General features: G+C 41.6%; 1 protein-coding gene across 1 annotated transcript; it reads right to left on the bottom strand.

Moving 5' to 3' along the window:
- Positions 1 to 8,473, bottom strand: LOC141336796 (B-cell receptor CD22-like). Its single transcript, XM_073842524.1, has 8 exons — positions 8,434 to 8,473; positions 7,828 to 8,178; positions 7,479 to 7,727; positions 1,199 to 1,435; positions 1,026 to 1,116; positions 856 to 904; positions 537 to 769; positions 1 to 334 (listed from the first exon to the last, which is right to left on the bottom strand). The coding sequence occupies exons 1-8, from the start codon at positions 8,471 to 8,473 to the stop codon at positions 277 to 279; spliced, it is 1,308 nt and encodes a 435-aa protein (XP_073698625.1). The 3' UTR covers positions 1 to 276.
- Between the last annotated feature and the right edge of the window lie 4,607 nt (positions 8,474 to 13,080).

The raw sequence follows: 13,080 nt of genomic DNA on the forward strand, positions 1-13,080 counted from the left end.
CTGATACATTCATTTATTTGGTCACAGAAACTTTTGACATCAAAATTTCAATCATTTAAACATTTAATTTTAATTTTGGATTTTTCTGTCTCCAACACATTGTTTACCCAATTTAATGGTTAGTATGCCATAAATTATGTTAAACTGCATCATAAATTACTGTACTTTCAAGCACATTAAGTAACATTTGCTTATATTCAGTGAATATTTTCAGCTTTTGCTTTTTTCAGCAGTCAAGATTGATGTCTAAACACAGGCTTCATGATGGTCTGTCAGTCATTTGACGCTGCTGTAGATCACAGAGACGTCCTCCACAGTCTCCACATCTGTTTGCCTAAAACGGAATGAAATAAAAAGAAAAAAAAACAGCAAAACAATGATGTTATGCATCAGATTACTTGATGATGAAGTCATTTTAAAAATACAGCCACCTTGTAATGTTTCTAATTTAGCATTATTTAGTAAAATGTCCTGATTTAAATAACTATAAATGTCTCAGTACAGAGCAGATGATGACAGAAGTTTTATTTTTGCACCTCATGGGAGCACCAGGCTGGTGAGTCCTGATATTGTCATAATGGTTTTCGTTCTCCTCTGCTCTCTTCATCGGTTTGGTTTTGTGATGCTGGACGGTGGCATACTGGATCTCCTCAGCAGCTTTGTTTCTGTCTCCACTGGGTTTGCTGGATGAAATGCTGGCATACAGAACGTCATGACAAATGGCTGATTCAGACACATCCCTCTCGGTTACGTTAGAGTACAGATCATCCTGAGATGAAAGACAACAAATGATTATACACATGAAATCCACCTAAAATTATATGACAAATTTCCAGTCATGTCTGGATGGTTCACCTGGTTTTCTGTGGCATCTTCAGCTTTTGCACCTCTTTGTTTTCTCCTCCTTTCATTGACATTAAAATTGTAAGTTGTGTTTCAAAAAAATATGACTAACAATTGCATGCACATGAGGCAATTCCACCTGCACTCTAATTAACTCCAAAATAGCTCTTAATCAAACTTACATTATGAACACGATGATGATGATAATGATGAATAATCCTACACATGCCACTGTGATTCCCAACCAGACATGCCAACCCAGACCGTGATGCACTGAAAAATGAAGAATATGAGTTAATATTGACTCTCAAAGCTCCACGAATGTCTTGAAGTCTTTATAAAAAAAGGTCTTCACCAGTTACTGATAAAGTATCTGATCTCTGAGATCCATGTTGATTGTGAGCCTCACAGTAGAAGCGTCCACTCTGTAGTGCACTGAAACTCTTTCCATATCCAACAGCTGAGGTTTCATTCTCCTTAAACCAGCTGAAGTTCAGAGCAGGTGGGTTTGAATCACTGCTGCAGATCAGAGTCACTGAATCTCTCTCCGCTATTTCACCAGAGAAGGACACTGAGACATTCCTGGGTGGGTCTAAAACAGAAAAAAAATTATATTGATATAATTAACAACCACAATACATTTGACATCACAGAGGATTATTTATCACAGTTACTTAACCATCATTAACTCACACATGATGCTTAAAGTCACAGCATCAGAGTATTTCTCTCCATGTTTATTGATGGACTTGCACTTGTATTCTCCACTGTGATCAGAGCTGATCTTTGAGATGCTGTAGATTCTTCCAGATCCTACAAACATTTCTCCTTTAAACCAGTCGAGTTTTGCAGGTGGGTTTGAATCACTGCTGCAGATCAGAGTCACTGAATCACCTTCCACTATTTTACCAGATGGACTGGTGGACACTGAGACACTCTTTGGATGGTCTAAAACATAAATAAATAAATAAATAAATAAATAAATAAATAAAAACAAATAAAAACATTTGTTTAATTCGGAATTGAAATTTATTTGACAAAACAGATAAATAAATATCACATATGCAACCATCATTAAACTCACACATGACGTTTAAAGTCACAGTATCAGAGTATTTCTCTCCATGTTTATTTCTGGACTTGCACTTGTATTCTCCACTGTGATCAGAGATGATGTTTGAGATGCTGTAGATTCTTCCAAATTCTACAAATGTTCCTCCTTTAAACCAGCTGATTTCTGCAGGTGGGTTTGAATCACTGCTGCAGCTCAGAGTCACTGAATCTCCCTCCACTATTTCACCAGATGGACTGATGAAGATCACTGGATTCTTTGGCGGATCTGCAGAAGAAGTATTTAAACTGAAACTCTAAATTAAAAATAAGAATCTGAAAATACAAGTCCTTCTCAAAAAATTAGCATATTGTGATAAAGTTCATTATTTTCTGTAATGTACTGATAAACATTAGACTTTCACATATTTTAGATTCATTAACACACAACTGAAGTAGTTCAAGCCTTTTATTGTTTTAATATTGATGATTTTGGCATACAGCTCATGAAAACCCAAAATCTCAAAAAATTAGCATATCATGAAAAGGTTCTCTAAACGAGCTATTAACCTAATCATCTGAATCAACTAATTAACTCTACACACCTGCAAAAGATTCCTGAGGCTTTTGAAAAACTCCCAGCCTGGTTCATTACTCAAAACCGCAATGATGGGTAAGACTGCCGACCTGAGTGCTGTCCAGAAGGCCATCTTACCCTAAAGCAAGAGGGTAAGACACAGAAAGAAATTTCTGAACAAATAGGCTGTTCCCAGAGTGCTGTATCAAGGCACCTCAGTGGGAAGTCTGTGGGAAGGAAAAAGTGTGGCAGAAAACGCTGCACAATGAGAAGAGGTGACCGGACCCTGAGGAAGATTGTGGAGAAGGACCGATTCCAGACCTTGGGGGACCTGCGGAAGCAGTGGACTGAGTCTGGAGTAGAAACATCCAGAGCCACCGTGTACAGGCGTGTGCAGGAAATGGGCTACAGGTGCCCCATTCCTACAGAGAAGCAGCACTGGACTGTTGCTCAGTGGTCCAAAGTACTTTTTTCGGATGAAAGCAAATTTTACATGTCATTCGGAAATCAAGGTGCCAGAGTCTGGAGGAAGACTGGGGAGAGGGAAATGCCAAAATGCCTGAAGTCCAATGTCAAGTACCTACAGTCAGTGATGGTCTGGGGTGCCATGTCAGCTGCTGGTGTTGGTCCACTGTGTTTTATCAAGGGCAGGGTCAATGCAGCTAGCTATGAGGAGATTTTGGAGCACTTCATGCTTTCATCTGCTGAAAAGCTTTATGGAGATGAAGATTTCATTTTTCAGCACGACCTGGCACCTGCTCACAGTGCCAAAACCACTGGTAAATGGTATACTGACCATGGTATTACTGTGCTTAACTGGCCTGCCAACTCTCCTGACCTGAACCCCATAGAGAATCTGTGGGATATTGTGAAGAGAAAGTTGAGAGACGCAAGACCCAACACTCTGGATGAGCTTAAGGCCGCTATCGAAGCATCCTGGGCCTCCATAACACCTCAGCAGTGCCACAGGCTGATTGCCTCCATGCCACGCCGCATTGAAGCAGTCATTTCTGCAAAAGGATTCCCGACCAAGTATTGAGTGCATAACTGAACATAATTATTTGAAGGTTGACTTTTTTTGCATTAAAAACACTTTTCTTTTATTGGTCGGATGAAATATGCTAATTTTTTGAGATAGGAATTTGGGGTTTTCATGAGCTGTATGCCAAAATCATCAATATTAAAACAATAAAAGGCTTGGACTACTTCAGTTGTGTGTAATGAATCTAAAATATATGAAAGTCTAATGTTTATCAGTACATTACAGAAAATAATGAACTTTATCACAATATGCTAATTTTTTGAGAAGGACCTGTAGTATTGTTCATGCATTACTACTGTATGAAGTCAGTGTCAAAGCAATATAATCAAATAATCGGATGTCTTTTGCACACATACTTTGGTATTGCTTTTCAGTCAAGCAAATAAACATCACTTTCACTTTGGGGTGTCTGTAGCAAGTGTGTTTAATCTACAAAAACCAACATAAACTCAATAGGACAATAGGAATACGTTAAAATGCTCAAGGCAGGTGCCACTATCTGAACCTCATAGCAATTGGCTGTCATGCAGTTAATGGTTGAGCAACTTTTTGACCAGTGGCAGTGTTTCACAAAAACAAGGTTATTGCATAATTCCTTGTTGTTATACAACAACCCAGCCATGTGTACACAAATGTACTCTTTTAAAAGATGCACAGAGTCCACAGACATGTAGAGACTTACACATAACACAAAACAAAAGTAAAAACAAAGTCTGGAAAAATGCAATTTCTGCCCTAATACTAACAAGAACAGTCCTTATTAGGAACCTTCCATTGTTCAGATATGTTCTTCTAAAAATATTGCATACACTGTCATAGGTAAAGTTTACTGTATAACACACTCCTCCGCTCTCACACAAACCCCATCTAAATATTCCTATCTCTGTCTATCTCAGGCCTTTCGGACAGCATGCCAAAATATGTTTTACTCTATTGAAGAAAAGTATGAACTCCTGAAAATTATGGTAACTGTCACAGTCTGGCGGGTTGAGGAGTGGAGATGAAGATGGAGAACCGGAGTAAATGAAATAAAGTTTATTAAACAAAACACTGAAAAACATAACAAACAAACAAAAACCGGGAGCAAGAAACAAGCACATGTAACGTTAACACCAGATGAGGGGAGTGAGGAACTGAAGATTTATACACTGAAAAACAAGGCGTGGTTACAAACAAGATAACAAGGATGACGAGGGGGAAATACAAATATGGGCACGACAAAACCAACTAAGACTTAACCAAAAGGGGGAGACAAGGACTAAACCATATGGACTAGAAACAGAGGGGGAAAAACACTGGGAAAACAGAACAGGACAGGACAAAATACTGGCATTACACTCCCCTACCCAAAAGGCGCATCTCACGCCATCTAACATCCATAGGGGAGGGAGGGTGGGCGCCCTGGAGACCACTAGACAGGGATACAGGAAACACAGGATACAGGGGTGGTCTCCAGCTCCGGAGGCCATGGCCGGGTTAACAGTTCAGGAGGCCATGGCGGATCTGGGAGCTCAGGAGGCCATGGCCGGGTTAACAGTTCAGGAGGCCATGGCGGATCTGGGAGCTCAGGAGGCCATGGCCGGGTAACCAGTCCAGGAGGCCATGGTGGGTCTGGGAGCTCAGGGGGCCATGGCCGGGTAAACAGTCCAGGTGGCCATGGCAGATCTGGGGGCTCAGGAAGCCATGGCCGAGTAAACAGTCCAGGTGGCCATGGCGGATCTGGGGGCTCAGGAAGCCATGGCCGAGTAAACAGTCCAAGTGGCCATGGCGGATCTGGGGGCTCAGGAAGCCATGGCCGAGTAAAGAGGGCGCGCTGGAGGCGTCGGCTTTGGACGGCGCTCTTGAGGAGCGGGCTCTGGACGGCGCTCTTGAGGAGCGGGCTTTGGACGGCACTCTTGAGGAGCGGGCTCTGGACGGCGCTCTTGAGGAGCGGGCTCTGGACGGCGCTCTTGAGGAGCGGGACTCTGAATGAGCAGGCTCTGGGCGAGCGGTCACTGGAGGGCACTCTGGCAGCGCGGTTCCTGGAGGACTGGGCGGAACCAGCGGAGACTCTGGGAGGCTGGGCGGAACCAGCGGAGACTCTGGGAGACTGGACGAGACCAGTGGCGGCTCTGGGAGGCTGGGCGGAACCAGCAGAGATTCTGACTTGGCGGTAGCCATTTTGGGTGCAGATTCAGGCTTGGCGGCCATCTTGGCCGGGGACTCAGGCTTGGCGGCCATCTTGGCCAGGGACTCAGGAACAACGGCCATCTTGGCCGGGAACTCAGGAACAGCAGCCATCTTGGCCGGGAACTCAGGAACAGCAGCCATCTTGGCCAGGAACTCAGGAACGGTGGCCATCTTGGCCAGGGACTCAGGCTTGGCGGCCATCTTGCCCAGGGACTCAGGAACAACGGCCATCTTAGCCAGGGATTCAGGCTTGGCGGCCATATTGGCAAGGGATTCAGGCTTGGCGGCCATCTTGGCCGGGAACTCAGGAACGGCGGCCATCTTGGCCGGGAACTCAGGAACGGAGGCCATCTTGCTTGCAGACTATGGCGTGGCAGCCATCTTGAGGGCAGATAGTAACATGGTGGCCATCTTGTGAACAGACTCTGGTGTGGCAGCCATCTTGCGAACAGACTCTGTCATGGCAGCCATCTTGCTTGCAGACTCCGGCGTGGCAGCCATCTTGCTTGCCAGCCATCTTGAGGGCAGCTAGTAACATGGTGGCCATCTTGTGAACAGACTCAGGCGTTGTAGCCATCTTACTTGCAGACTCGGGCATAGCGGCCATCTTGCGTGCAGACTCGGGCATTGCGGCCATCTTGTGCGCTGGCGTGGCGGCCATCTTGTGAGCTGACGTGGCGGCCATATTGTCAGCTGGCATGGCGGCCATATTGTGAGCTGGCGCCGGCTCGGCGGCTGACAGGCTTGATCGCGGAGAGGAAGCCTGAGGTACTGGGCTTGAGCTCTGGGCGGTGGCCGGCAGACTAGAGCGCAGGGAGGAGGCCGGCCGCATCGGGGTGAGGACAGCAGCGGAGCTTTGGAGGATGACTGGAGATTGGAGACTGGGCTTGCAGTCCGATCCGTTGGCACGGTATGTGGGGATTCTCGGCTTAGAACAGGCTGACCCGACGTGATGTGTTTCAGAGGGGACCGAACGATGAGACCTGACACTCCTTACTTCTTCAAGTTCAAAATCAGAGCAATTTAAATCAAGAATGAGATTGATCAGTTCGATCAAGGAGAAATTACAGGCAGGAGAATCGCAACGAATCGTCTCATCATTCAGTCCCATCAGAAACACGGCACCGAGAGAGGCATCAGGCCAGCCCACCTGATGTGAGAGCTCGACAAAATCCGCCACATACCATTCCAAACTCTGACCGCCCTGCCGCAGTCTCACCAGGTCTGCCTCAGCCCGATTCATCTTCAGTTTTTGGGTCCGTCGTTCTGTCACAGTCTGGCGGGTTGAGGAGTGGAGATGAAGATGGAGAACCGGAGTAAATGAAATAAATAAAGTTTATTAAACAAAACACTGAAAAAGATAACAAACAAACAAAAACCGGGAGCAAGAAACAAGCACATGTAACATTAACACCGGACAAGGGGAGTGAGGAACTGAAGATATTTATACACTGAAAAACAAGGCGTGGTTACAAACAAGATCACAAGGATGACGAGGGGGAAATACAAATATGGGCACGACAAAACCAACTAAGACTTAACCAAAAGGGGGCGACAAGGACTTAATCATATGGACTAGAAACAGAGGGGGAAAAACACTGGGAAAACAGAACAGGACAGGACAAAATACTGACAGTAACACACACTTTGTCTTGTGGCTGTGCTACTGAAGTGAGTAATTAACATTTGCATGTCAGCCGTAAACACGCAAGTGTCTCACTGTAACCAGATTAATGGTGTTTTAAAGAAATGGAGGGACAAGTGAATTTGAAAGAAAACTTTAAAGAATATACTCACACATGACATTGAGATAAACATCAGGAGAGATGTAAGTGTGTCCATGTAGAGCACAGCTATATCTGCCTGCATCCTCTCTTCTGACTGACTGCAGCAGGAGTTGATTGTTTGTGTCTCTTCTCTCAGTTAATGGCTGTGAGTTTCTGTACCAGATGAATGTTGCTCTGTCAGTCAGAGTGCAGCTGCTTTTACATGTCAGACTGACTGAATCTCCCTCTGTCACTCTCTCAGGAGACTCCACCTGAAGATCTGAACACAACACACACACATTATATCTAGTGCTGCTGTCATACACTCGTTATTATTCAACATAATGCACAGAAGGAGAGCAAAACCTGATGAAAGTCACCTGTGACAGTAAGATTCACTCCTGGAAGACCAATCCATTTCTTATCAGGTATATGAGTTGTGAATCTGAAATAGAACATTTGTTCATCCTTCTGTGTCACATGACTCATTTTGATGGCACAGTACTGCTGTTTATCTCCCAGATACTGAAGCCTCTGACTGTATTCAGGATCCTCAGACAGATCTGGAAACTCATCTTCATTCCCTTTAACAGTTGTTTTAGTCCAGAAGACTTTTATGATCCGATATCCATAAGGATATGTAAAAGTGCAGCTCATTGTCACTGTTGACCCCTTTAGTGCACAGATGTTTGAATGACTGTAATTCACACCCCAATCAGCACTAAAAACCCCTGAAACACATTAAAGGGCTAAATTACACCAAATAATTCTTTCAGAATTACTGACACTGCATGTTCATCATATGCTGTTATTGCAAAACCATTTCAATAATCATTAATACAGATTCATATTGTACATCATTATTTTCTGTTGGAGGGACAACAGATTTCTTGTTGTTGTTGTTGTTGTTGTTGTTGTTGTTGTTGTTGTTTTAATTATGAGATGGACTCATAATTAATCCCATTGCATTTACAGGTGAGACTTACCTGGAATCATGAGCAGAAACAGAGGAAAAGTGGAATCCATGATCGATGACATCACTACAGAAAAGAAGTTAATATACAACAGTACAACACCTCATTCTTAATTTCATAAAAATAACAACATTGTACTGAAAACACTGTTAAAATAAAACTCCATTAAAATCTTTGCTGTTAGTAGTTTTACACTGTTGATCCGGAAGTACACGCAAGGACTACATATCCAAAGGTTATGAAAGAAAAAGCCTCTCAAGTTAAGTGTCTACTACACAGCAAAAAGCCCAGTGGTAAATGAACTCTCCCGAAAGTTTATTTGAGTCCATACTCAAGAGCAGAGCTGCCCAACCATATTCCTGGAGATGTAGCTACCTGCAGACTTTAGTTCCTGCCTTGCTCCAACACAGCTGTCTGTAATTATCAAGTGCTAAGAGATGAATTAGCTGCTTCAGGTGTGTTTGATCAGGGTTGGAGCTGAACTTTGTAGGGTGGTAGATCTCCAGGAACAGGGTTGGGCACCCCTGCTCAAGAGTATTAAAATGAATACTGAAGCAGTATTAAAGTTAACTAGATAAAAAAGTTATTCGGGACAAACTTTGAAGTTGGCTTGAGAAAGTATGACCAGATTTCAGTCTGAAATAGTTTGAAGTTTAAAGTAGTTTTAAAAAGTTTCAGTCAGATGCTAAGGTTCTCAGAGTGCTTGCTAGGGGGTTTCTATGTGGTTGGTAGGGTACTCTGGGTGGTTGCTAAAGTGTTGGTAGGCAGTTGCTAGGGTGCCCGGCGTGGTTGCTAAGGTACCTGGGGTGGTTGCTAAGGTGTTGCTATGTCATTGACAGGGCGCCTTGGGTGGTTGCTAAGGCATTGCTATGCGGTTGCTAGGGTGCACAGGGTGGTTGCTAGGGTGTTGCTATGTCATTGCTAATGTACCCAGGGTGGTTTCTAAGGTGTTATTATGTGGTTGCTAGGGTACATGGGGTGGTTGCTAGAGTGTTGCTTTGCGTTACTAGGGTACCCAGAGTGGTTACTAGCATGTTTATAGCATGATTTGCAAGTTGTTAGCATGATTCTAGCATGTTTGTAGCATGATTAGCTAGAAGGTTGCAGTACATACTGTAGAATGGAAGCTTGATTGAGTCTCAAAGGATTCTGGGAGTTTTGACAGTTGGAGTTTGAAAGTGTTGGCCCATTTGAACATTCTGTCAATGTAAGTCTATGGGATTTTTCCCAGTTTTAATTAGCATTTTTAGGAAAACCGGAATTCCGATCAGTTAGAAAAATATAGCTGTCGAGTCAGACCAGACTGAAGATCTGGGCTGAGTTTGGAGTTTAGAGTTAAAGCTAGATACAGGAGATACAATCAGAAAATTTTGGCTTAAATTTAAATAGAATATCAGTAAGTTGGCTTTCTCAAGCCAACTTAATGAGGTAATTAAGTGATTCATTGAGTGTTTTACCATTATTGAAGACACCTGATGTTAATAAGCAGAATCACCAAAAAGAGAAATCAAAATTTGTACGTCAATATTATAGTGGTCAGTGTTAGCATTAGTTGTGCTCTTGACCCTTAACTTTTTAGTATTAGTTTTTGTTTAGCTACTGTACCTGAGTTAAAACAGCCAGACGAGCCAAAGAGCAAAAGTCATCCGTTGGTGATAATTCTATTTTAACATAAACGCAATTTGAGTCACTGAACTCATTTAAAATCATTTAAAAACATGTTTGATAATAACAAATGTTATATTGTTCACAGGGTTGACATAATCAATAAAGGACACTTAACTTATTCAGGTCATTACACTGCGTTCCAAATTATTATGCAAATTGGATGTGTCATAAACACACAGTTTTTTGTTTTTCAATTAAACTCATGGATGGTATTGTGTCTCATGGCTCTTTGGATCACTGAAATGAATCTCAGACACCTGTGATAAATAGTTTGCCAAATGAGCCCAATTAAAGGAAAAGTACTTAAGAAGGATGTTCCACATTATTAAGCAGGCCACAGGTTTCAAGCAATTATGGGAAAGAAAAAGGTCTCTCTGCTGCCGAAAAGCGTCAAATAGTGCAATGCTTTGGACAAGGTATGAAAACATTAGATATTTCACGAAAACGTAAGCGTGATCATCGTACTGTGAAGAGATTTGAGGCTGATTCAGAGCACAGTAAAGGTAAAGGCAGAATGAGGAAGGTTTCTGCCAGACAAATTCATCAGATTAAGAGAGCAGCTACTAAAATGCCATTACAAAGTAGCAAACAGGTTTTTGAAGCTGCTGGTGCCTCTGGAGTCCCGCGAACATCAAGGTGTAGGATCCTCCAGAGGCTTGCAGTTGTGCATAAACCTACTATTTGGCCACTCCTAACCAATGCTCACAAGCAGAAACGGTTGCAGTGGGCCCAGACATACATGAAGACTCATTTTCAAACAGTCTTGTTTACTGATGAGTGTTGTGCATCTTTGGATGGTCCAGATAGATGGAGTAGTGGATGGAACATGTCCCAACAAGGCTGCGACCACAACAAGGAGGTGGCGTTTTTGGCCGGAATCATAGGGAGAGAGCTGGTTGGCCCCTTTAGGATCCCTAAAGGTATTAAAATGACCTCGGCAAAGTTATGTCGAATTTTTGACTGACCACTTTCTTTCATGGTACATAAAGAAGAACTGTGCCTTCCGTAGCAAAATCATCTTCATGCATGACAATACACCATCTCATGCTGCAAATAATACCTCTGTGTCATTGGCTGCTATCTGCATAAAAGATGAGAAACTCATTGTGTGGCCACCATCCTCCCCTGACCTCAACCAGATTGAGAACCTTTGGAGCATCCTCAAGCAAAAGATCTATGAGGGTGGGAGGCAGTTCACATCAAAACAGCAGCTCTGTGAGGCTATTCTGGCATCCTGCAAACAAATTCAATCAGAAACTCTCCAAAAACTCACAAATTCAATGGATGCAATAATTGTGATAGCGATGTCAAAGAAGGGGTCCTATGGTAAGATGTAACTTGCCCAGTTAGGATGTTTTTGATTGAAATAGCTTTTGATTTCAATAAATATGACCACCTAATGCTGCAAATGCCCATTTTCAGTTCTTTACAACCTATACAATGTTTTAACTCTGTTGTGCATAATAATGTGGAACAGTGCATTTTCAGTTTTTTTATTTTTGAAATAAATACTGTTATCATTAGGAGGTTTGTTCAATAAAATTCGAATTATACCCTAATGGTTGATGACTTAAAAATTATACTGACTGTCATTTGCATTGACTAATTATGAAAACCAGAGAAAGATACGATTTGCATAATAATTTGGAACGCGGTGTACATAATGATTATGTCAAAGCATAATCAACACCACATAATCACATTTCCTCTGGTTTGTCTGGCTGTTTTAACTCAATTACATCATTTAAACAAAATGTAATATTAAAAAGTTAAGGATAAAGAGGCCAACTAATATAAACACCGACCACTATGATGATGAGATACAAAATTAGATTTTCTCCTTTTGGTGATTATGCTTATTAGCATCAGGTGTCTTCAATAACACTGCAAAAAATGCTTTTCTTACTTAAATTTGTTTGCCTTGTTTCCAGCCAAAATAGCTAAAAGTTCTTAAATCACGAAGGATTTTCAAGATGAAAAATGATCTGCCAATGGAAAATGGAAAACAATGCAAAAAAAAATATATATATATAAATGTTCAATGGTCAATGATCACTAAATCACCTAATTACTTAATTTACTTTAACACCGCTTCAGTGTTCATTTGTTCTCTTGAGTATGAACTCAAATAAACTCCCGGGAGAGTTAATTTAACACTGGGCTTTTGCTGTGCTGTTAACATTAGTTAGATAGTGTTTATTAATGAATGAGTATCTTACCTTGAAGTAGTTTCAGCCAATAGATTCCAGCAGAGTGAACTGCAAATGCAAGCTGAAAATGTTTGTCTGCTGTTTTACACAGTTTTTTTTTTTCCTTCCTCTTTTTAAAGTCTATTTTAGTGGCCTGCCCCTTAACTAGACAGGAACAACCCAAATGAAACCACTTAAAAAAAGTTTTAAACAAATTAAACTACTAACTAATGCATACAATAAAAATAAACTCATTCGAGAAGATTTATTTAAAAAAGTCTAAATGCATGACGGTGGCTTACAGGAAAAATAAAAATAACAAACCTAATGAAACTTTCAGTGTAAAAGGGAAACTTTCTGTCACCATGATCAGATGGCATTATTCAGTTTCCTGAACACGCAACATGTTTCTTTAGAAATAAGTACTTCTTCATTTTATAGACAATAAATGTTGGCACAATAAGATCAAAATGTATGAAAAAATAATATAATGTATGTATATAATATGCATACATACATACATACATAATCAACATTAAATGAATTAAAAAGGACAAATAAACAAATAAATACAAATAAACAAATCAAATTAAAACAGTAAACAAAATAATATCTATCATCTATCATCTTGAGGATGGACAGAGTTTACCTTTGTTGCTCTAAAGAGGGAGCTGTTTTCAGATCAGACTGACATGTGTTTACATATCCATGTGCATTAGGGAAGTGTAACTCACACACAGATTATCTACCTAGTATTTAGCGTGAGAACAGGTAGTGTGAGTTGAGGTTGAAGCAGGCAGTC

Source organism: Garra rufa, chromosome 6, assembly GCF_049309525.1.
Source record: "Garra rufa chromosome 6, GarRuf1.0, whole genome shotgun sequence".
In the NCBI taxonomy this organism is placed as follows: domain Eukaryota; kingdom Metazoa; phylum Chordata; class Actinopteri; order Cypriniformes; family Cyprinidae; genus Garra; species Garra rufa.

Excerpts from the sequence above, each read along its gene's own strand:
- LOC141336796 (XM_073842524.1), bottom strand. The coding sequence starts at position 8,473 with ATGGATTCCACTTTTCCTCTGTTTCTGCTCATGATTCCAG. Across the intron at positions 7,728-7,827 it reads AGTGAATCTTACTGTCACAG|ATCTTCAGGTGGAGTCTCCT; the intron begins GTGACTTTCATC and ends TGTTGTGTTCAG. Across the intron at positions 1,436-7,478 it reads TGTTTATCTCAATGTCATGT|ACCCACCCAGGAATGTCTCA; the intron begins GTGAGTATATTC and ends TTTCTGTTTTAG.